Raw genomic sequence first — 22602 nt, 5'->3', positions numbered from 1 at the left:
ACTTTTAAAAGTACTTTAAAAAGCAAAATGTGCGATATTATAAAAATTATAAAAATTACAGTATCTCGTATAAACAAACTCACAATCTTTAACTCGTATAAAGTTAAAGATACAATCTAAATACACAGTATTTACAATACGGAGGATGAGTGCAATTATTGTGTGCAAAGTGAGTTCTGGCGGGTGAGTCTATGGGGAGTTTGAGGTCCTTCTCTCATCACAACAGGTGACGAATCTTGCTGCTGCGTTCGCACACTGTTGTATTTCTCCCAACAGGTATGGCAGTTTGTGAGCATCTGGAGTGTCTTTGAAGTCCTTGCATGCCTTTGTAATCCGTGGGAAGTGTGTATTCCTGATGTCTTCAAATGACTGGCAGGAAGTGCAGTTCTGCCTCTAGTTGGTTGTGTGGGCAGTGGGAGCACAGTCTGTCTTCTCTTAGGAGCCAGGTCTGTCTGTGGCATCCCTTCTCGATGGCCAGGCTGTGGTTGCTGAGTCTGTATCTGGTCAAAGAATTCCTCAGCTTTGGGTCGGTCACGGTGGTCAGGTATTCTGCCACGGTGTAGTCTCTGTTAAGGGACAAATAGCATGCCAATTTACTCTGGTTTTTGGTGGACTCTTTCCAATGTGCCAAATTATTTTCCTTTTGTTTTCTTATAATTTGGTTTTGCCTGATGTGTTGGTTGTTGTGTGTTGGACAGATTCCCAGGACAAGCTGGCTAAGGGGACACTTTTCTGCGTGTAACTCTCTGTGGGTAAGAGACTTGTTGTGGAGTGTGTTGCTGTCGCTTTCCCTAAGGTGGTTATAAAATTCTAGGGCTCTCTTCTGAATTTTAATAACGATTGGATATCGTCCTAATTCAGCTCTGCAGGCATAATTTGGTGTCTTTCTTTGGACTTTTAGTATTGATTTGCTGAATTCTGCATGAAGAATTTCAATTTGATGCTTGTCCCATTTTATAAAATCTTAGTTGGTGAGTGGGCCCCAGACTTCACAGCCGTAGAGCGCAGTGGGCTCTATCACGGCGTCAAATATTTTTAGCCAGATCTTAATTCGGATGTCTAGTTTGATATTTCTTTTCATGGCATAAAATGCCCTCCTTGCCTTGTCTCTCAGGTCATTAACAGCTTTGTAGAAATTTCTCTCTCCCTCTCTCTCTCTCTCTCTCTCTCTCTCTCTCTCTCTCTCTCTGTCTCTCTCTCTCTGTCTCTCTCCCTCTCCTGGGTGGGCCTGGGCCCTTTCTATAGTTCCAGAGAGAGAGAGAGAGAGAGAGAGAGAGAGAGAGAGAGAGAGAGAGAGAGAGAGAGAGAGAGAGAGAGAAAGAGAAAGAGAGAAATCACAGAGCCATGATGCAACAACCTTACCTGTGATACTTTCATGTCTATTATTATTGCAGCTGTTTCAAACTCTTTTTTAATGGAATAGACAAACAAAAACATAATAGTGTATTATTCTGTTTTGTGGATATATTTGTTAAGAGAACCATCCAACTGGGCAGAAAACAGATGTTAACTGTGTGGTTTGGTTTAAAACACATTCCTGACATTCACCTACCAGAAGTGTCTGACTTCTGACTCAATTGTTTTATTGTTGTTGTTATCTATTAATAATTAAGTAATTATTAGTAATTATCTATAAAAAAGGGCAGAAAATACAGTACGATATAGAGTAAGATTAGATAACCTATCTTAAGTATTAAGTATTAAGTATTTCTGTCTACACCAGGTAGCCATGTGAATGTGTTTTAAGAGCTGGTAAAAAGTATTTCTTTCTGCACTTTCTGCAATGCACTTTGTGATGTACTTGCTAAAGGAAAATACTGATTCAACTTTCTTTGTGCTCGTCCTTTCTGTATTCAGGGGTATGAGACGTAAACAAGCCTCAAATTATCACAAGCCTCTAATTAAGAAAATGATCAATGATTCGTTCTCATTAATCACAGACTTTACCACAAACTTCACCAACATGAATATGCAGGTCCTGATTAATATTTGTAAGGCTGTTTTGTACTTGCAAGACATTAGCTTTAATTAGGCAAAAACAAGAGAGATTAACGTTTTTTGCAAAGGAAACAGCCCTTTAATCTTCTTTTTAGTTTTTTTCTCCCAAATGATGGATGAAAAGCTGCAGTTTTCCTTTGTCCCACTGCAAATGTTCTCCTTGACAAAAAAATACATGGACAAACACATGTTTAAAAATCTTGCAACAATAAACATACAAAAGCTGAAGCTTCTACTTCTGCAAATTAATTAATTGCGAGAATATCCGTGGTGCCTAGAAATACTTCCAAGAACTGCTCTTTAATCACTGCTCTTTTAGTCAAATTAAAGTGTATGACCGAGCAGCTGTGCCAACATGTGCTAGAGATAGTCCCTGGGGCTTCATATACCTGAGCTAAAGCGTGTGTTTCAAATCTATAGAAGCCCAAAATATACATTTAAATGTCAATCCAAACTGTTAGGGCATATATACTGTGCCATAATTGCAGTGATCATGACGGTTCAAGTGAAATCTGCACAGTTCTATGGCAATTCACTAAGAACGAACCGAACCACCCACAACATTTTCCAGTATGACTTTCAATGTCCACAGTAGAACTGTATAGCACTGGGGTTGGAGTTTCATTAACCTAACTTGAGAACCGTCTTCATAAGAGCTTGGATTCGTGTATATTTCAAACTCTGAGTACCGTTACCACATTTAAACCAAACTTTGCCCTTGGTCGTCTCCAGTCTTGCAAAACGTTTGTATTCAAGCCAGGCCCTGTGACACACACATACACACACACACACACACACACACACACACACACACACACACACACACACACACACACACCCACCCACACACACACCCACCCACACACACACACACACACCCACACACACACACACACACACACACAAACACACACACCAACACTCACACACTAACACTCTCTGAATCATCACTTAACCAGGCTTCAGCCCACCAGCTTTCGCAACAAGCATCTCCTTTTAACTGTCCCTTTCAGTCAGGGACAATTGACACCTCCTATTGCCCCCTTTCAGTCCCAGACCCGCCCCCTCCTCCCCATTCTGCACCCTGTGTCACTTTGTGTCCGCTCCGTCCCCTCCCAATAGGTGCACACGACCAGAAAATTAAGTAAGGGGGCTCGCCAAGAGATAGAGAGAGAGAGAGAGTGAGAGTGAGAGAGAGAGAGTGAGAGAGAGAGAGAGAGGAGGGGAGAAGAGAGAGAGCGATAGAGAGAGAGAGAGAGAGAGAGAGAGAGAGAGCGATAGAGAGAGAGAGAGAGAGAGAGAGAGAGAGAGAGAGAGAGTGAGGGAGTGTGTGGGTTTAATACCAACAACCGGAAAATATTGATAGGAATGGAGACAGAGTAGAAGAAAAAAGGCGAGGCGAAACATGCCACCGTGAACAGTCACGGGGCCCTGGATCAAACCAGCAGAACCCGGTTCTTCTCTGGTTCTTAGTCCGGTCGTATATGTGTATGGTTGTTCACCTGCTTATTAACATGTCCCGCACTGAGACCGGGCCTGTGGTGCGTTTTCAAGCTTGTTTATTCGTTTTCGACCGCAGTTTGGGATGTTTCCTAATAGCGGTGATTGCAGCATTAGTGCTACTTTGGTTCCCTAGCATGTCAACATGGGACCTTCCTGTGGATGCTGGCCCATCAGCCGTCAGCTCCATCCTGGAGACAGTGGTTGTGGGATTGCGTTATTCAGGCGCCCAAATGGATTGTGTGAATATCTGAATGGCCCCTCTGAGGCCGGGATTACAGAACAAGAGAATATCAGTCTGTGTGTGCATGCATGTGTGTGTGTATGTGTGTGTGTGTTTGTGTGTGTGTGTGTGTGTGTATGTGTGCGAGTGTGTGTTTTTGTTTTTGTGTGTGTGTGTGTGAGAGTCTAGCCAGGAGTATCTGTGTGTATGGGTGTGTTTATGTGTGTGTGTGTGTGTGTGTGTGTGTGTGTGAGTGTGTCAGAGAGTCCAGCCGGGAGAATATGGATGTGTGTGTGTTGGTGTGCAAGTTTGTGTCTATTTGTGTGTGTGTGTTTGTGTGTGTGTTTGTGTGTGAGTGAGTGAGTCTTTGTGTGTGTGTTTGTGTGTGTGTGTGTGTTGAGTGTGTGTGTGTGTGTGTGTGTGTGTGTGTGTGTGTGTGTAGATGAGGAGAGTTAAAGAAGCAGCGTAGAATGATGCAGAACAAGAAGCCACTCATCAAACTTTGACAAGTCTGACAAGTTGTTCCTGTGTGCATAATCACAAAGGCTGTGTGTTGAGCACGTGGTATGGTGTGTGTGTGTGTGTGTGTGTGTGTGTGTGTGTGTGTGTGTGTGTGTGTGTGTGTGTGTGTGTGTGTGTATGTGTGTGTGTGTGTTTGTGAAAGTCCATTTATGTGTGTGTGTGGGTGTGTGTGAGTCCATGCATGTGTGTATGTGTGTGTGTGTGGGTGGGTGTGTGTGTCGGTTGGTATGTGTGCGTGTGCTACAACTGGCAGTAATAAAAATCACACCAGCACGGCCCACATTTTTCAAGTTAGTTTGACGTATTTAAAATGCTAATAACCAGTTTATTATGTGCTATATCAAATGCAAATGCTCCGCCGTAGCGCAGTGAAGTTGGGCCAACGTTAGCATTTGCATATCTTCCGCCTGTCTCCTTAGCATGCACGGAGGAAACGGGGCAGAGAGAGAGAGAGAGAGAGAGAGAGAGAGAGTGAGAGAGAGAGAGCGGGCAGACTCCCGATAAATAACATTAACAGACGCATCGGATAAACAAGGCCCGATGATGTCGCCATTAAGTAGTGCACAGCGATAGCCTGCTTAAATGTAGGTATTTGACAACACGGCATATGGTGCGCAAAACTCCCACCAAATCAACCTCCCGCCAACGTTATCTGGAGACGGCGAGGGAAGCAGACGGACGGAAAGGGGAAAAAAAAACATCCATTTTAACGACAGACGCTTTATGATGTTAAGACAGTGTTGTGAGGCATCGTGCCTCTTTAAAACCAACTGGAACGACAGCGCTGAGGGAGGCAGGGAGGGAGGTGGGCGGTAGGGGAGGGAGGGAGAGAGAGTGGGGGGGAGAGAGAGAGGGAGGGAGAGAGAGTGGGGGGGAGAGAGAGAGGGAGAGAGAGAGAGTGGGGGGGAGAGAGAGAGGGAGAGAGAGAGAGGGGGGGTGGGGCGGAGAGAGAGGGGGAGAGAGAAGGAGGGGGAGAGAGAAGGGGGGTGGGGCGGAGGAGAGAGAGGGAGAGAGAAGGAGGGGGAGAGTGAGAGAGAGAGGAGGGAGAGAGAGAGAGAGGGAGAGACGGAGGGAGGAAGAGAGAGAAAGCGAGAGAGAAAGGGAGAGAGAGCGAGGGAGGGAGGAAGAGAGAGGGAGAGTCTGTAAATATGAAGACATCCGTTAAGTCAGTCATTTCAGCAGTAATTGGAAATGAAGAAACTTTTAAACGGTTTAATGTGTGTTCCAGCCCAACACCTTGCACATCCTAATCACTCTCAGAGCCCATTCTGCCACCCGATGAGACAGTGAGATAAACATACCATAAAGGAAGTCGTACATCCTCCGCCTCGACGGCTCTGATCACTGTGGCAACCATCCATCATCTCGGTGAGATGAGGGTGGTGACACGTCGCGGTGGTTAGCGGCATTTCCTATTTTCATAACTACTTTTTCCGGCGACACGTTGGCAGGTGTTTTCATGACTGTTACACATGAAGGAGATAAACAAAGTGAGACAGGGGGATATCAATGGATTCACGCACACAACACCAGCAGCATCGCTCACAGGGCTGACGTGAGCGAGCACTGTCGACAACACTTTGTGATCGTGTGACACGTCAATACAAGTTAATTCAGACCACAGTTAGAACTCACACACACACACACACACACACACACACAAACACACACACACACCCACACACGTACACACACACACACACGCACCCACCCTTTTGCAGTCCTTTTTTGCAGAATCCTATCCAGAGGTAAACAGCGAACCCTTTAAAAAAGGCCCTGGCAAAATGGATCTCCGTTTGGCAACAACTGAGATGATTATATATCTACTGCTGTTCCAACAGTCATATAGTAGGCAGCTTAATTGAACTGAGCACCTGATATGAGGTTAATAAAGTGGGAAGGAAATGATTGAACCGTCTCTCCTGAGACGTGTCTCCATCTCCTCTCGCTCTTTATTTCAAAACGTTGTCTTCTTACCTCTTCTTACCCCCTGTCTCTTCTCTGCTGGTGGTCCTCATCATATTTCTGACCAATTCTTGAGCTCTTGAATTGCTGTCATTTTTTTGCACTCCTCCCCCTAAATTAATATATTTTCTTACCCTCCTCCCCCTCTCTGTCTCCCTAATCCTCTCTACAGCCATGAAATCTCTTCATGAGAGAGAGATGACCCGTTCTAATGTGGCTAGACCACCACACACACACACACACACACACACACACACACACACACACACACACACACACACACACACACACACACACACAAACACACACTCTGTGATGTGTATGTTGTGTGATGCTTATGTTTGGCAGTTTGCAACAGGAAGCAAACACGCAATCTTGGCACGGAAAGTGCCAAGTGCCAAGTCTTTTTTTTTTTTTGTGGTTAAACAAAAGCACAGGGCTCCCATGGTGCCTCTGCTTCTCATAAGAAAATTGGTTTTGAGTTCAGACCCGAAGTCTGAAGTGATGCTGTTTAGCAAAACTCTTGCTTGTAGGAACACACTGGACCAAACTGTGCACACCAACCCACCCAAACAAACCCACACAATGACACACACACACACACACACACACACACGCACGCACACCAACACACTTGTACGCACGCGCCCGCACGCATTCGCACACACACACATGCACACACACACTCACACACAACAAGCTTGCTAACAAGCAAGCTATTCTCATATCCATACTAACTAGCACTTCTGGTTTGGCTTCAACAGATGGCATGACAGTTCCCTGGACAGGCCCGTGGGGGGGTGGTGCTAGGGTGGTGGTGGTGGTGGTGGTGGTGGTGGTGGTGGTGGTGGTTGGGAGAGGACTGGGGGGTAGGGGGGAGAGACATATGTCTACAACCCCATTCTGTGCCACACACGAACACACACACACACACACACACACACACACACACACACACACACACGCATACACACACACACACAGATTAATTAACATGCAATCACAAATGCATCATGTTCAGCTTTCAAACACACACACACACACACACACACACACACACACCACACACACACACAAACACACAGACACAAGTGGCCCCATACACACAAACACACGTAGACCCAAGTGGCCCCATACACACACACACACACACACACACACACACACATACACAGACACACACACACACACACACACACACACACACACACACACACACACACACAAGCGGCCCCACACACACACACTTACTCAGCAGTGGTTGGCAGGTCACTGCGGTGCTGTTCTGGTCCTGTTCCATCCTCACCTCAAGACGCGGTCGCCCCTACAATGAGGTGTCCATGTCAGGGCCTGAACAGAAGCAGAGGGATGTTGGGGGTGGGAGGGGGAGATAAAGAGAGATAAAGATAGGGGGGGGAGATTGTGGGGCTGGTGGTGTTGGGGTTCACATTAACAAGCTATAATCTCAACTGCCTTATCCATAATGCATTGTGTGGGCCAATTTACATGTTGTCTGTCCCTTTGGGAGGAGGAAGAGCATCCATCACATGACTTTATTAGCCTCCTCAGACTCCCCCATCAGCCTCCTCACTCTGCCTACCTTTTACTCTCTCCATTCTTTATCCCTCTTGCTAGCACACACGCGCACACACACACGCACACACACACATACTTGCGCGTAGGCATGCACGTACACACGTCTCTCTGGCCCACTTTCGTTTTTAACTCTGTCTTTCTCTCCCTCTCTCTCTCTCTCCCTCTCCCTCTCCCTCTCCCTCACTCGCTTTCTCTCTCTCTCCCTCTCTCTCTCTCCCTCTCCCTCTCTCACTTTCTCTTTCTCTCTCTTTCTCCCTCTCTCTCTCCACCCCCTCTCTCTCTGTCTCTCTCTCTCTCTCTCTCTCTCTCTCTCTCTCTCTCTCTCGCCCTCTCTCTCTCCACCCCCTCTCTCTCTGTCCTCTCTCTCTCTCTCTCTCTGGGTTACGGCCCACAAACTTGCTGTCTCAACAAATCCATAAGGTTTTGAAAGATATGACCACAGAGGTCATTAATATGTTTATTTACTATTCCCAGACCTATTCAAGACATATACTTATTCTACTTATTACATTTTTTTAATATTATTTTAGTGCATATTTTACTTAGCATTGTGAGTAGTACGTCAATTTATCATTTCAATAATGCATCAATCCTGGAAACATTGATGATGTTCATAATCATCATTCATTATGAAGTAACACAAAACGCTTATTTTTTCAATTGTTAACAGAAAATATTTTATTTCCCAAATGTAGGCTTACCAGCTATTTCATGCAGCACTCTCGCACTTAAATATATGTAAACAAAAATGTAAAACCACATTGAACCAACCTCTAGAGCTCTTACTGGAACTCATAAGTAATGTGTATTCAAAATGACCATCCTAGGGTTCCTAAACATGCTCACAGGGAGGACTCTTTCATTTTACTTCTACTTTTGACTATACATATGTTTGATATGTTAGATCTGTTTGATATGATCTGTTTGATATGTGTATCATACAGAGAAAATTCTAAGTATTTATACTATATAATTTGTGATCATCGTTTTTTTTAATAGCCTCTTTAGTTTTTGTATATAACTCTAAAGGAACATGAAGATCATAATACATTCAGAAATAAATATATATAAATCACATAAATATTGAAATTAATTAACATCGATTTCCATGTCATCAATTCCAAAATTTCCTGCAATGTTCTCAATACCAAATAAACCAAAATGTCTCTGTTCCTCAGAGCCCTTGTTAACGCAGCTCAGCGATGCATGCTTGCAATGCAAGGCAGTTTGTGTGAGCGCATGCTTAAATGTGTTTTTAAGTGGCCCTGTGTGTATATGTCTTGTACCTAAAGAATACACTGTAGGAAGTAAAATTGCAAGCACCCCACAAGACGTTTGTTCTATGTTCGGTACGTAAGGCGCAGGCAGCTGGTGGCCTCATGCCCCTCAAGCAACTGCTTTATACGCCCGATGGAAACATGGCCTGTTGTTCAGAGCGTAGGGCTCTATCTACTCTCCCAAGGCATTTGTATTACGATGATATTATAATGTAAAGAAATCACAAATATAGTAGTGTTTGCTACACTCGAAGCATCATGGAACACATGCAAGGATAAATGTAAAATGGACATCTGGAAAATGTTTCTGACTAAGAGTTTATGGAATATGCACGCTAATTGGTTGCCGTCTGGAGACTTTAAAGTGATACAGAAACTCCTGCAAGAATGTTACCACGTAGTCTTTCATCCCTGAATATATAGTGAACGTGTGTCTGTGCCTTAAGTTATTTCCATAGGGCCTGTAGACATAATCTCCCCTGCAATGCCTGGTTTAAGGAGCATCCTAGTCCAGGTTTATCCGTCTTGAGGCGACAGAAGACCACAGCAGACTGCAGTCGAATCTGAATCAATGGCAGATTCAATTTCTCTCGGAGGTTTTCCAAACCACTAAACAACAAAAGAAAGAAGGTTGTGAAAGAGCCTCAATTACGTTTCCATAGGTCCACATCCAATTGAGCGTTACGCCTTCAAACGTCTAATGTACAATCTCCTCCAACCTGAGTTTGGTCAGTTCTCCTGACTTCTCCCGTCTCCTGGAGCTCAGCTAGGGGTCCATGGACCTGCAGCATTAGAAGCAGCAAGGCATTGTCAGGGTCAGAGAGCCAATATTGGGACTGCAGGTGAGCTCCAAAGCAGAGGCTGGTCAGGGCCAGAGAAACATTGTTCTGATGACGTTACTAGATCCCTCCCAATTGTTTTCTGCTGTTTTCTATTATCTTTCTGTTTCTTGCTGCAGCTCAAGCATATCAGGTTTATCCCCACTAGGGTTAGATCAATGACAAACTCATCCATAATGCTTTTTGTGGGCCAATTTACGTCAAAATGTATCCTTTGTTTGATGGAGTCTTAACTTTACTAAAGCACGAATAAGTCATTGCAGCTCATGTCTGACCTTTTTAATATTCAGCTAAATGTTGTTATTGTTCAACCGAATGTATTGTCAATTCCAACCACAACAACAACAACAACAACAACAACAACAACAACAACAACAACAAAGCTTTTGGGTTTCATGTCCAAGGTTCACCACTGCTCAGTGTAAACAACATTACCTTGATGGTTCGTAGTGTAGTCATAAAGAAAGGCTTTAACTGGCCTTCACGTCAGGTGCACGTTTGGTGGGGCCGACGGCAGTGATTTACAAACCGGGACGGGGAAGTCAGTAGCCTGATTGTTAATCTCCGTTAGTGAACAAACATGCCCCATTAGAGCCCAAAATAACCATTTTATGAACAAAGACAACCAAAGAGAATTGCTATCCAATGTGCGTTTTTTTTTTCTTTCTACACAATATACAGTAGGACCGGGCCCTACCATTAGTATCACAAATAAGTAATAATTTGCTAATGGCAACATTATGTTGAGTCAGTTTAGGGGCAATCAAATTGAGTGATATTTACATATGCCTAATGAATCACCGCGCGTGGCAGTTTGAGCGAACCCTAATGAATATTCATCCGCGCATTCTCCCCCTGCGCACTGCAGTTTATAAACTGAATTATGGTTGATTTGCCCTTTTAAAAATGAACATGAGCGCATCTCCCACAAGGAGGAGCCGAACAATAACGGCTGATTATAAAAAGTGTTTTAGTGCTAAGCTGACGGTACGGAGACTGCAGCAGGTTGGTGTATGGACCCAGGCTCCTTCAATAAGGAGAGAGTGTTGGCCCGAAATCTGCAGCTTTGCTCTCTGTCACAGACAGGTCCGCCCCGCTGTCGCTGTCCCATCCTTTAAGAAGGAACCGTTTGTCTCCGGGACATCTCTCTGATAATCAGAATCAGATTCAGAGTTACTTTTATTACGTCTTATTTCAAAGTACACAAGAGTGAAATTCTTAGGCTTGATTCCTCAACAGCCATATAGCAGCAACAATGCAAGATAGAGATATAAAGATAAGGAAAAAATATATGTTAAAAATAAGTAGGTCTAGCAGCATTGATCATAATAATAAATAATAGTCAAATAAAACAAAGTAAGTAATGATAAGATAAACTAAAACAAATGTATAGAAATAATAAGTAATGAGGTGTTTGCGTCGGGCTGACCTCTCAGGTGCGGGGTCAACAGGCGGCATCAGTGTGCATTCACAAAGACGCTTAAGGAGAAAAGGCTGCACGTTATCATGCAGATCAGAAACACTTTAACAGGTGTCATCACACGCATCGCAAGCACCCGCAACCACGCTCGCTGGATTCGTGCACTGCAGACTCAGTATAAACCATATTAAAACGATATCCAAAATATCGCTGGCATCTAAAGATTCGGTATGAAATTTAAAATATCCCTATTAGATATGATATTATTGGGGAAGTTTGGAAACCACACCACCGCACGAATAGGCTCGTAGGCCTATTCGTTGCAAACCCAACTGGATTATGCCGTACCTTTATTAAGTATCAAAAACTTTGGGTAACTAATGGATCATTTAATTTTCTTGATCAAGTCATTTCTTTCCAGCGGCCTGACGAATGAATGGTTCCCTTGCGGCTGCGGCTTCCTACGCTACAATAATAAATAAATAAATAAATAAATAAATAAATAATAAAAAATGAATTTTACACTGTGACTCGAGTATCTTCTGCCATCTAGCGGTTGTGTTTGGTACAATATGTCGCACCCATAGCAGTGAGTGCGGTATGCGCAGTTTGGAATGCTACGGCGTATGCATTTATATGTGGTCAATAAATAAATAACAGGATAGAGTCAGAAGGATTCAGGGTAATAACTAGCCTATCAAAAACATAAATATGATTCTTTAGCTGAAGGACGTGCGTCCAGCCTGTTCCTGTGTATTCACCGGTGTGGGCGATTCCAGTGGAAGCGGACGACGCCAGCGTGAAATCTTGCCCAATCTGGCAACACTTGTGGCCGCCCGGACGTCATTGCGCCACCCGGGATTCAGGAAAAGAAGAACTGCGCTGGAAGGTGCGATGTATCTCGGTCAAATAATAACAAAGTACTATTAAATAATCGAGCCAAACTAAGAAGTTCCGCTTTGTTGTAATTCGCTTGTATATGACAAGGCTTTGAATATGAAATGGAAAACGAGTATATTCCTCTTCTCAGTGTTGATATGTACCGGATCTGCTTTTGGTAAGTAAGTAGCCTACAGACCACAGGAAGGGTGGAGAAGGGACGCGTGTTGTAGTTTAGTCATGTTTTAGACAGGGGAACTACCGCATAGAGGACAGCCTCGTCCATTGGCCGTGTCAGCCGATTATTTCGGTATTCTCTAAAAGCTGTTTTATTAATACTACTACCGCTCTGGGCCTTCGTCACGGTGGCCAGTGTTGCACCATGTGGATATAGAAAGACCAATGAACAGCAGGTCTGGAAAGCATTGGGAATAATCATTAAGTGTCATAAATATTTGGCCCTTTAAGCCCTTTGAGACTGTAATGTGATTAAGGGATATACAAATGAAATTGAATTGAATTGTAATATCTGCAGTGCATTAATTGAATAGTTTAAGGTTCACTCTTGCAAAAGTGATGCAAAGTGATGGTGTGGGCCTGCACACTGTAACTAAACACAACGCATGGAAGAGGGATGTTTGGTCATTGATTGGCCCTGGTGTTTGTGACATTTCTCTTCTGTAAAGTAATTACGATTCCTACCAATAATCTATTTATAATCCAAAGCAGTAACGTTAGCTTCCTTTTTGGAAGGGGGCGCTATTATTTAGAATGACAATTATTTAAGAACCCTTACCATTTAAAAATCCTCCCACTAAGTCACTCACTACAGCACTGCAATGATAAAGCTTTATTGTCAAAGAATGCCTTTTTCCAACATGCATGGTATTTTAATTGGACTGTGTGGTAGTTTGGGTTGACAGTGAGGGCATCAGTCTGCAGGACGTTGCTTATAGGTTTGAGAGCTAGTTGATGGATGTCTGGTCAGATTATGATGTTTGGTAGACTGCCTTGATAGAAAAATCAAGGTAGGGTTTCAATTAGTGCTGTGCCTCTTGATAAATGTTTAATGTTGTCTTTGTACTGCTCTGGCACATTTAATTAGCATTATGGTTGATTGGACTCAATAACAAACAGACCTTGATCAAGCAAAAGGTTAAAAAACAAGTCTTAGTTCCTTTCCAGAATATAATGGATGAAGGGAAAGTGAAAGCGCTTCATTGATAGCATCGGGACTTTCTTTTTCCATTATGTTGACTGGACACTATTAAGCAATATTCTTGTCTTGTCACACAATGTCACCCATAACACTGTCCTTGTTCCACAAGACCTGCTGTATTGTGTAATACACTTTACCGAACAGTTCTCCATTTTTTGACCAAGATGTTCTGAGTTGAAATGCTTCCAGTTGAATTGCACAACGTAGCTTAATACATGTTGAACTGTTTAATAATGTCCCTTGTTCATTGTCGTTGGCGTCAACGTTTGCCTAACTTCCTGCTAGAGTTGGGGTAGAGCCATACGTTTTATTTTGGGTAAAACGTGCATTACATAGGTGAGGACTGCATTCCTGGCCTTTCCACATGCGTCCCAGGCATTTTTTGATGAAGTGAGTTCAAAGAATTGTTCTTATTAAATGAATAAAAACAGTCCATGTTTTAGATCTCATGGAGAAAATGTTTCACATAATGTAACACAATTTTAGAATGTTAAAATTAATAAATTATTACAGTTAACTTTCATCTGACCATCTAACCTCTAAGTGTATCCTTTTGTATTTAGTCGTGCTGGTACTGAGGAAGTGTTAGAACCTGGTTCTGGCTGGAATAACAAGCCACTTGGGAATAGGTTTCAATGAAGTGCAAGTAAACAAGGGAAAAGGATATGGTGGTCCCAGGGGCTTTTTGTTATGAACACCAGGTCACCACCGTTTTCATGCAGTATGTTTCTGCCCTCTAGTGGAAATCTGTTGTTGAAACCTCTAGGCTGAGGTCACCCACTCACCAAACAATGCACCATCACTCTTCAAGTCGAAACTGTCCTCCAGTATAAAGCTGAGCAATCTTTAGGATATCTTTATCCTAAATAAATTATTGACAATAATGCAATAGTTTCAAAGTGGTGTTGTATTCAAACCGATGATCCAAGAGCAAGATGGTTGCATATACAGGACCAATAACATAACAGCCTTTTTGAACATTTCTCTTTTGTTATCGGGTTCATCATGGAAATGTTTATTCTATATCATGATGCCATCTCACATCTCTCCCCCCACAGTGCCGCCAGCCACCAACCTTTCCCTGGACTGTCACAATTTTATAAACATCCTCCGCTGGGACTACAGCCACCATGACACTCTGAAGCCCAACTTCATTGTGACCGTCAAAGCGCTAAGCGGGTGGGTGGTATAAAGAAACAGAAACCTGTTTGGTCTTTGTTTTTGATTGATGACCAAGCGGCTGATCAAGAATCCTCCTTTGGTGCTCTAGAGAGTCAGAGCTGCTGCAGGTGGACTACCCAAACCTCCAGTGCGACCTCTCGGCCTTCAGCAGGCCCGACAACGACTACGGCGTCACGGTGACGGCCGTGGTGGGGCTGAACGAGAGTATCCCGGCTCCGCCGGACAGATTGACCTTCAGCTACTACTACAGCTCTCTGTCGAATCAGTACTGTGAGTGCTGGAGGAGTCCACACGGTGTGGTGCAGGAAGGCTCTTACTGAGGATCAGCTTCCACCGTGCAGGGCACTACATCAGGGATGCTCCGATCAGGGATGCTCCGATCAGGGATGCTCCGATCAGGGATGCTCCGATCAGGGATGCTCCGATCAGGGATGCTTGGATCAGGGATTCTCAGATCAGGGTTTCTCAGTGGGCCCACTATGCCTTCATCTTTAGAAACAAGCCCCTGAATGAATGTCTCATGTTTCAATGGCTTACTGTTTCATTGTGTTTTTCCCCAATTGTTGCAGCATTTTGCTCGCTCCATGTTTTAAACAGTACACAAAGGTGTGGATTGATAAGTGCACTATTGGTGAATACAGCTTACATTTTTGGGTCAGAACTTATTGACTAAGGACACATCTGGGTCCTAGGCCTGACCAGTTTAGAAGCGTTGGACCAGATGGGTGCAATAGGATGGCATATATAGCGGTTGGTCCAACAAGTAAACCGCACTGGTTTCCATTCTCAGGTTCATTGGACCTCCCGCCCGTCAACGTCACTTTCCAACCGGATGCTGGAATCATGTTCAGCTTCAGCCATCCCTCTCTGCTGTACGGCCAAAAGCTGTTGACCAAGCCCAAGAGACGACCGAAGAAAGACCAAAGACAAGCGAAAATGTCCGAGTTCAAATACACCGTGGAAGTGACCGGCGGCCAGGTGGGAGCTCACTCGTTAAGCCGTGGAGTATTTCTTCTTCTAACTCACTGTGTTTGCTGTTGTTCCTATCGTTTCACACGGCTCTTATTGACTCAATCAGTCCCAATCACACGGACCAGGCTTTAACAGCTTGGGGGCCACAATTTTGTCATTGTATCGATGGAAAGCAAGCGCTCTTTGGCCTGGAAGCTTTCTTCAGCTCTGGGGGTCCAGGGTGCTGCGCCAATAACTAGAAGAAAGCTCTGCACATCATTGTAGGTTTAGATACAGATTGTCCATGGTTGCTTTTCAACGGTAAAAAGGCCTGCTGCTGTGCTTTCTTCTAGGTTTCAGTAGAACGGCGGTCCCGTTTGCATTGCGTTTTACAGCCGTTTACAGTCGTGTGATCAGCACATCAGGTCATTCTGCTACTTTATGTGATGGTGTCTCTGAACAAGGGTCAAGCTTCTAGCTGCATCCTTCACACAGCAGCGTTGAGCCTAGGATTCTCCATGAGGGAAACCTGATTTCATCAGGTTTAAGTGTGTGTGTGTGTGTGTGTGTGTGTGTGTGTGTGTGTGTGTGTGTGTGTGTGTGTGTGTGTGTGTGTGTGTGTGTGTGTGTCAGAAGGAGTACTCCTACTCCTGTATGAAGGTCGTGTGTGAGAAGGTCATCCAAGCAGGGCTCCAGCAGGACTGTGTGAGGATCGACGGCTACTGGGAGAACATAGCCGTCCGAAGCACCCAGGACTACTGCGCCGAGGCTGCCCCCACCCCTGCCACCGGTAAGCAGAGGGCATTCATCATACATATGGACTACTTCCTGAACATTGCTGAGTGCCCATACGATTTGAATTGCGATTCTGGTAATATTGAAATCTTGGAACTATTGCGATACCTTATTGTGTTTGGATATCCTGATCTGATGTTTCATTATATATTTTGTGTGGACTGTGGGGACTAACAAAAAGTGTTATTGTTGGTGTTACTTTAGTGCACTTACTCGATCTACAGGCTCGGTTGACCTGAAGGGTAGCTGGCCTTTTCTGACCGCAGGCTGGTCAGAAAAATAGTTACATAATTAGAAAGAAACCGAGGTACAAAAGTAGGTGAAACTAAAGCATTGCGTTGGACTTGAGTGTATATGTCTGTATCTGAGTTAATAATAATTTGTCTGCGTTTCTTTTCCTCCCCCTTTCACGTAGCTAACCAGGCTCTGTTCATCGGGCTTGGAGTATTTTTCGTAGTAGCACTTCTAGTCCTTGTGTTTGCTTTCATCTGCAAGAGAGTCAGAGCCTCTTCCCAAATACCTTTCTCTCTGGTGAGTTTAGTTTGTTTGTATTTGATATTCAAATGAACATGCTCTATGCAGTGTTTCTCTGACGCTGCTCTGCGTTGACCTATACAGCCCCTCTGTTTTGAAGGATTGCATGCATACTTAGACAGATAAAGAAAAATAATCCCACTTCCTAGATTACATTGGAAAAAAATATATAAATCTCCAGTAGGAGAAATTTGGCAACATGTAAACTTGCATTATTTATTTACTTATTTTTTTGTGCTGGTAAAAGCGGTACTTTCCTGAGAGAATATTGCGTGAGGGTGTGGGGAAAATAGTAAGAGAACCACTGCTCTAATGTGATCTAAAGACATGCTTAATTACCGAGCACCACCCAGCGGTCTCACTCACCCAAACGTTCTGTCTTTCTGTCTCTCTCTTTCTTTCTTTCCCTCACTCCTCTCAGTCCTTCCCTGAGAGGCACGACCCTAACCGCCAACAGGACCTTAGCCGCAGCCCGCTCATCCCAGACCATCTCAACCTGTCTCCGGTGTCCTCCGGGGCCTGCTCCCCTGGGGACCCCCTCACAAGCACTGCAGTAGACCGGAATGGGGTCGGATCCGTGCAAAGCGCCATCACTTCAGCGGAGATGGAGCCCGAGCGACCCTCGGCCCCCAGGTATGAGACAGCAGTAGAGGCTTCTGGGATGGACCCTGCCAGGAATGACCCAAGGGTGGCCGTCCGCGACGCGGGGCAGGGTGACCCGGGAATACAGCCCCAGGTGGGGGATGACCCAGGAGGGACAGCAGGCGCCCCGGGGCCCCTCCTGGCGGATGCAGACATGGAGGAGGGCGCCCTGGGAGGGGAGCCTCTCGATGAGTTCCCAAACACTTCGGGTTACGAACAACGCGTGAGGGTTGAGTTCACTCCTGGGGATATGGTCGATGCTTACCTTGGTTGAGCCAACCTAAGAAGCAAAAGTGTGAGTATGATGGTGAATTATGATGCTCAGGCAAATGTGTGTGTTTGACTTGGCAGAATTCGACAGACCCTTGTAATTTGAGTCAATAATTTCGCATTACTATGCATTGCATGATATTCTGTTAGCATCGAGGTGGTGACTCCCCCTAATGCCCTCCCTGACTCTAATGCCCTATCTGACTCTAATGCCCTCTCTGACTCTAATGCCCTCCCTGCCTCTAATGCCCTCCCTGCCTCTTAATGCCCTCCCTGCCTCTAATGCCCTCCATCACTCTAATGCCCTCCCTGCCTCTAATGCCCTCCCTGACTCTAATGCCCTCTCTGACTCTAATGCCCTCCCTCACTCTAATGCCCTCCCTGCCTCTAATGCCCTCCCTGACTCTAATGCCCTCCTTGCCTCTAATGCCCTCCTTGCCTCTAATGCCCTCCCTGACTCTAATGTCCTCCCTGACTCTAATGCCCTCCCTGACTCTAATGCCCTCCCTGACTCTAATGCCCTCCCTCACTCTAAAGCCCTCCCTCACTCTAATGATCTCCCTGCCTCTAATGCCCTCCCTGACTATATTGGCCTCCCTGACTCTAATGCCCTTCCTCACTCCAATGCCCTCCCTGCCTCTAATGCCCTCCATCACTCTAATGCCCTCCCTGCCTCTAATGCCCTACATTCCTCTAATGCCCTCCCTGTCTTGTCGTGGCAATTTCCACAGATATTGCGTCTGAAAGATGAGATTTCTAAATGCAAAAAGCAGACAATACTTATAGAACAAATATAATCTAGATTTAATGCATGCATACATTAGACTCCTCTCTAGCAGAGTGAGTCCAGAATACAGGCAGAGCTTTTTATACAGTTTCAGCTCCTCCCTATATTGCAGATGTCAATAATCAAATCAGTTAATGTTTACTACACACACAGAGTTGCCTGTGTTCTCATCGAGCAGAAGAGTGCATAAGAAGATGTCCTATCCCTTGTGACTGTTTTACGCACGAAGGTTAACATCAGGATTGATTCTGAGGAAGGCAGTCCGTTACCCATAGAAAAAGGTTTACATTTAGGTGCCACTGAGGAAGGTGGGCCAGCTGACCAGACCACAACGGTTAACATTTTGATTGACTCTGGGGATGGTAGGACAGATGACCAGAGCACAAGGGTTAACATTTTGACGACAATCACTCACTCCAAAGGTGAGGAGGTCAATACGTAGACGACACTGAGGAAAAACGGGGTGGCAAGACAATACATGCAGTGGAAAACAAAGCCTATATGACTAAAAAGTAGAAACATATGAATTTTTCCATCACAGCCTCTAATGCACTCCTTTCCTCTAATGCCCTCCCTGCCCCTAATGCCCTCCCTGCCTCTTATGCCCTCCTTCCAGCGTAGACACTGTGAAGTGGACCTTCTTGTGTGCCGAGGGTATGTTTGTATCCTATGCCAGGTATAACATGCCTACCCCCATATTGAGCGAGGCGTTGACCAAGCCTCCGACCTGCACCTTAGCTCTCGTCCCAAAGAAACAAGCCAGCTGCTGCTCTTTGACGCAGCATCTCCAGCCATGCTCCTATTGCCCATTCTGCATGACGTCGTAGGCCATCGTAGTGGCCACTCGTCGACACTGTCTGCAAGCATTTCTGAACATTTTATCTTCTCCGGGCCTAAGAGTCTGTGGCTCGCCTGGCTGTGGGTTGTCTCTTTTGCCACCCGATTGAGGTCAAATTGCACATTGGCTGCATTCCATTAGTCAGGGAACACGCCGTGGTTGACCTCCCCTCGGCACTTGACCTCAGGGGACTCCCCGCCGCCATCATGAGTGGCGATCACTGGTCTGAAGAACTGAACTGAGCTCGGTGGGACGGACCCTCGGACGGCTGAGGGAGCAGGGTCAGCAACACAGTCACTGCAGTGCTGTATATCGCCCATAATGCATGGCCGTTTTGCATTTGGAGAAGATGAACACATTGAGCAATGCGCTTTTCAACCAATTCTTGTTGTTTGTATACACACATGTTGTAAGTACACAAACATATTCTCATATATTCTACTAATATGTCTTAGAGTCATGCCTGGTTGAGTGGGTAAAAACCATTTCAGTTCTTGGCGTACGACAAGCAGTCCCTGGGCCCCTCCAATCAAGTTTAATGTTTCTGTATGGAACCTTTCATTAATGTTTGGGCATAATCCGACCCACTAACATGCACTTTAGTAGGGCGTTCATTGCTATGTCCCCAAAGATTACTTTACCGTCTGCTTTCGTTTTTTGTTTTTTTAACACTTGGAATCTGCCAAACTGAAATATGTAATACTGTCTTCTTCTTGTTTTTTTTCATGTAGTTTATATTAAATGATCAGATCAGTGTATATTGGAACTGTTTAACGTTTTTTTTCTGTGATGACATTTCCAAAATAAGAGCCAGAGAAAGAAACAGAAACCCTGCGAAATCACTGCGGAAATGGGTCGTATTTATCCCTTCAACCTGACTGCTGAGCTGCATTCAAACTGTTGTTTTTTTGTGGATGTTTCCTGAGTGACTGATGATGTGTTGGATACATTTTTGTTGTTTGGTAAAGATAAAACCATTTATGTGCTCTTGGTGTCCATCTTTAATTTGTTACCAATTCATGTCTGCAACTCATTCCATCGCAGGGCTTTTGGTCTTAATGTAAATACTTATTTTTACAACCTTTATAAATTTGTTGATTTGTTTATTTTTTTTGTGTTTTGTTATCCATAAGTTATGAATCGACAGTGGTCACATAAATAACTTGTGTTCTTGTGTTGGTTCGCTCCGATAAAAGGCGTCACCTATGTATTGTCCGCTTGACAGGAATTTAAAGGGGATTGTTAACTTCTGTGAAACTGACCAAGACTAGGGGAGGAAGAGGCAGTCTTTGCATTGTTTGCTGTGTGACATTCAGAGTTATCAACCTATTTCCTCTTACGTTTGTGTGTGCGTGTGTACACAGCTTTTTTTTATATCTTCCGCTTTGGGTTACCTTCCTCTTCTGTGGTGTCTGAGTGAAGTTACTACCTTGTGTCTGACCTTTCAGATTACACCGCTGATCAAGCACAGATATCGGAAGATGTTCAGAGTTACATTTCACCTGGATTGAGAATCGTCATTAATAAATGTCAAAGTGTTCCAACTAACTCTAGTCGTTTAGTACACAGACAATGAGGGATGAGCTTTAGAGGAAAAGGATGGTCCGGATTATTAATAAAGATTATTAAATACATTTTTAGTTTGTTCCAGTGAAGAGACCAACAACCCAACAACCAACATTGCCCTCACTAAATCCCCTTTAGTGTCTGTCTTTCTTTACTTATTTGTTTATTTAAAAAGGACATTGCACTCAAAATGTTAATGTGCCATAATTAGCAATAATGCAAAAAACAAATCATCTGTAGTTTGTTGTATAGTCCATATCTTTACATTTGGGGTCCATTGTGTTTCCCTTCGTGATGCAGACCCTGTCTGTCCATCAGTGTTGTATTTAAGATGTCATTTAATATACAGTGGGGCAAAAAAGTATTTAGTCAGCCACCAATTGTGCAAGTTCTCCCACTTAAAAAGATGAGAGAGGCCTGTAATTTTCATCATAGGTATACCTCAGCTATGAGAGACAAAATGAAAAAAAAAAAATCTAGAAAATCACTGTCTGATTTTTAAAGAATTTATTTGCAAATTATGGTGGAAAATAAGTATTTGGTCAATAACAAAAGGTCATCTCAATACTTTGTTACATGCCCTTTGTTGGCAATGACAGGTCAAACGTTTTCTGTAAGTCTTTACAAGGTTTTCACACACTGCTGCTGGTATTTTGGCCCATTCCTCCATGCAGATCTCCTCTACAGCAGTTATGTTTTTGGGCCTTCGCTGGGCAACACAGACTTTCAACTCCCTCCAAAGATTTTCTATGGGGTTGAGATCTGGAGACTGGCTAGGCCACTCCAGGACCTTGAAATGCTTCTTACGAAGCCACTCCTTCGTTGCCCGGGCGGTGTGTTTGGTGTCATTGTCATGCTGAAAGACCCAGCCACGTTTCATCTTCAGTGCCCTTGCTGATGGAAGGAGGTTTTCACTCAAAATCTCACGATACATGGCCCCATTCATTCTTTCCGTCACACGGATCAGACGTCCTGGTCCCTTGGCAGAAAAACAGCCCCAAAGCATGATGCTTCACTGTAGATATGGTGTTCTTTGGATGCAACTCCGCATTCTTTCTCCTCCAAACACGACGAGTTGAGTTTTTACCAAAAAGTTCTATTTTGGTTTCATCTGACCATATGACATTCTCCCAATCCTGTTCTGGATCATCCAAATGCTCTCTAGCAATCTTCAAACGGGCCCGGACATGCACTGGCTTTAGCAGGGGGACACGTCTGGCACTGCAGGATTTGAGTCCCTGGCGGCGTAGTGTGTTAGTGATGGTAGCCTTTGTTACTTTGGTCCCAGCTCTCTGGAGGTCATTCACTAGGTCCCCCCGTGTGGTTCTGGGATTTTTGTTCACCGTTCCTGTGATCATTTTGACCCCACAGGGTGAGATCTTGCGTGGAGCCCCAGATCGAGGGAGATTATCAGTGGTCTTGTATGTATTCCATTTCCTAATAATTGCTCCCACAGTTGATTTCTTCACACCAAGCTGCTTACCTATTGCAGATTCAGACTTCCCAGCCTGGTGCAGGTTTGACAGCTCTTTGGTCTTGGTCATAGTGGAGTTTGGAGTGTGACTGTTTGAGGTTGTGGACAGGTATCTTTTATACTGA

At 44.4% G+C, this 22602-nt stretch overlaps 1 protein-coding gene across 1 annotated transcript; it reads left to right on the top strand.

The window, feature by feature from the left end:
- Window positions 1-11679: 11679 nt before the first annotated feature.
- ifngr1l (interferon gamma receptor 1-like) lies at window positions 11680-20424 on the top strand (the record flags this gene model as incomplete). Its single annotated transcript, XM_079729099.1, has 8 exons — window positions 11680-11684; window positions 12120-12229; window positions 14497-14617; window positions 14709-14890; window positions 15411-15598; window positions 16205-16361; window positions 16782-16897; window positions 17322-20424. 8 exons carry the CDS (start codon window positions 11680-11682, stop codon window positions 17814-17816), a joined length of 1374 nt encoding a protein of 457 aa, XP_079585225.1. The 3' UTR covers window positions 17817-20424.
- Between the last annotated feature and the right edge of the window lie 2178 nt (window positions 20425-22602).

The sequence above is a fragment of the Pollachius pollachius genome (genome assembly GCF_949987615.1).
Source record: "Pollachius pollachius genome assembly, chromosome: 2".
In the NCBI taxonomy this organism is placed as follows: Eukaryota; Metazoa; Chordata; class Actinopteri; order Gadiformes; family Gadidae; genus Pollachius; species Pollachius pollachius.
The sequence above is the reverse complement of the archived record's forward strand: the minus strand, read 5'-3'. Positions and strand labels throughout refer to the sequence as shown.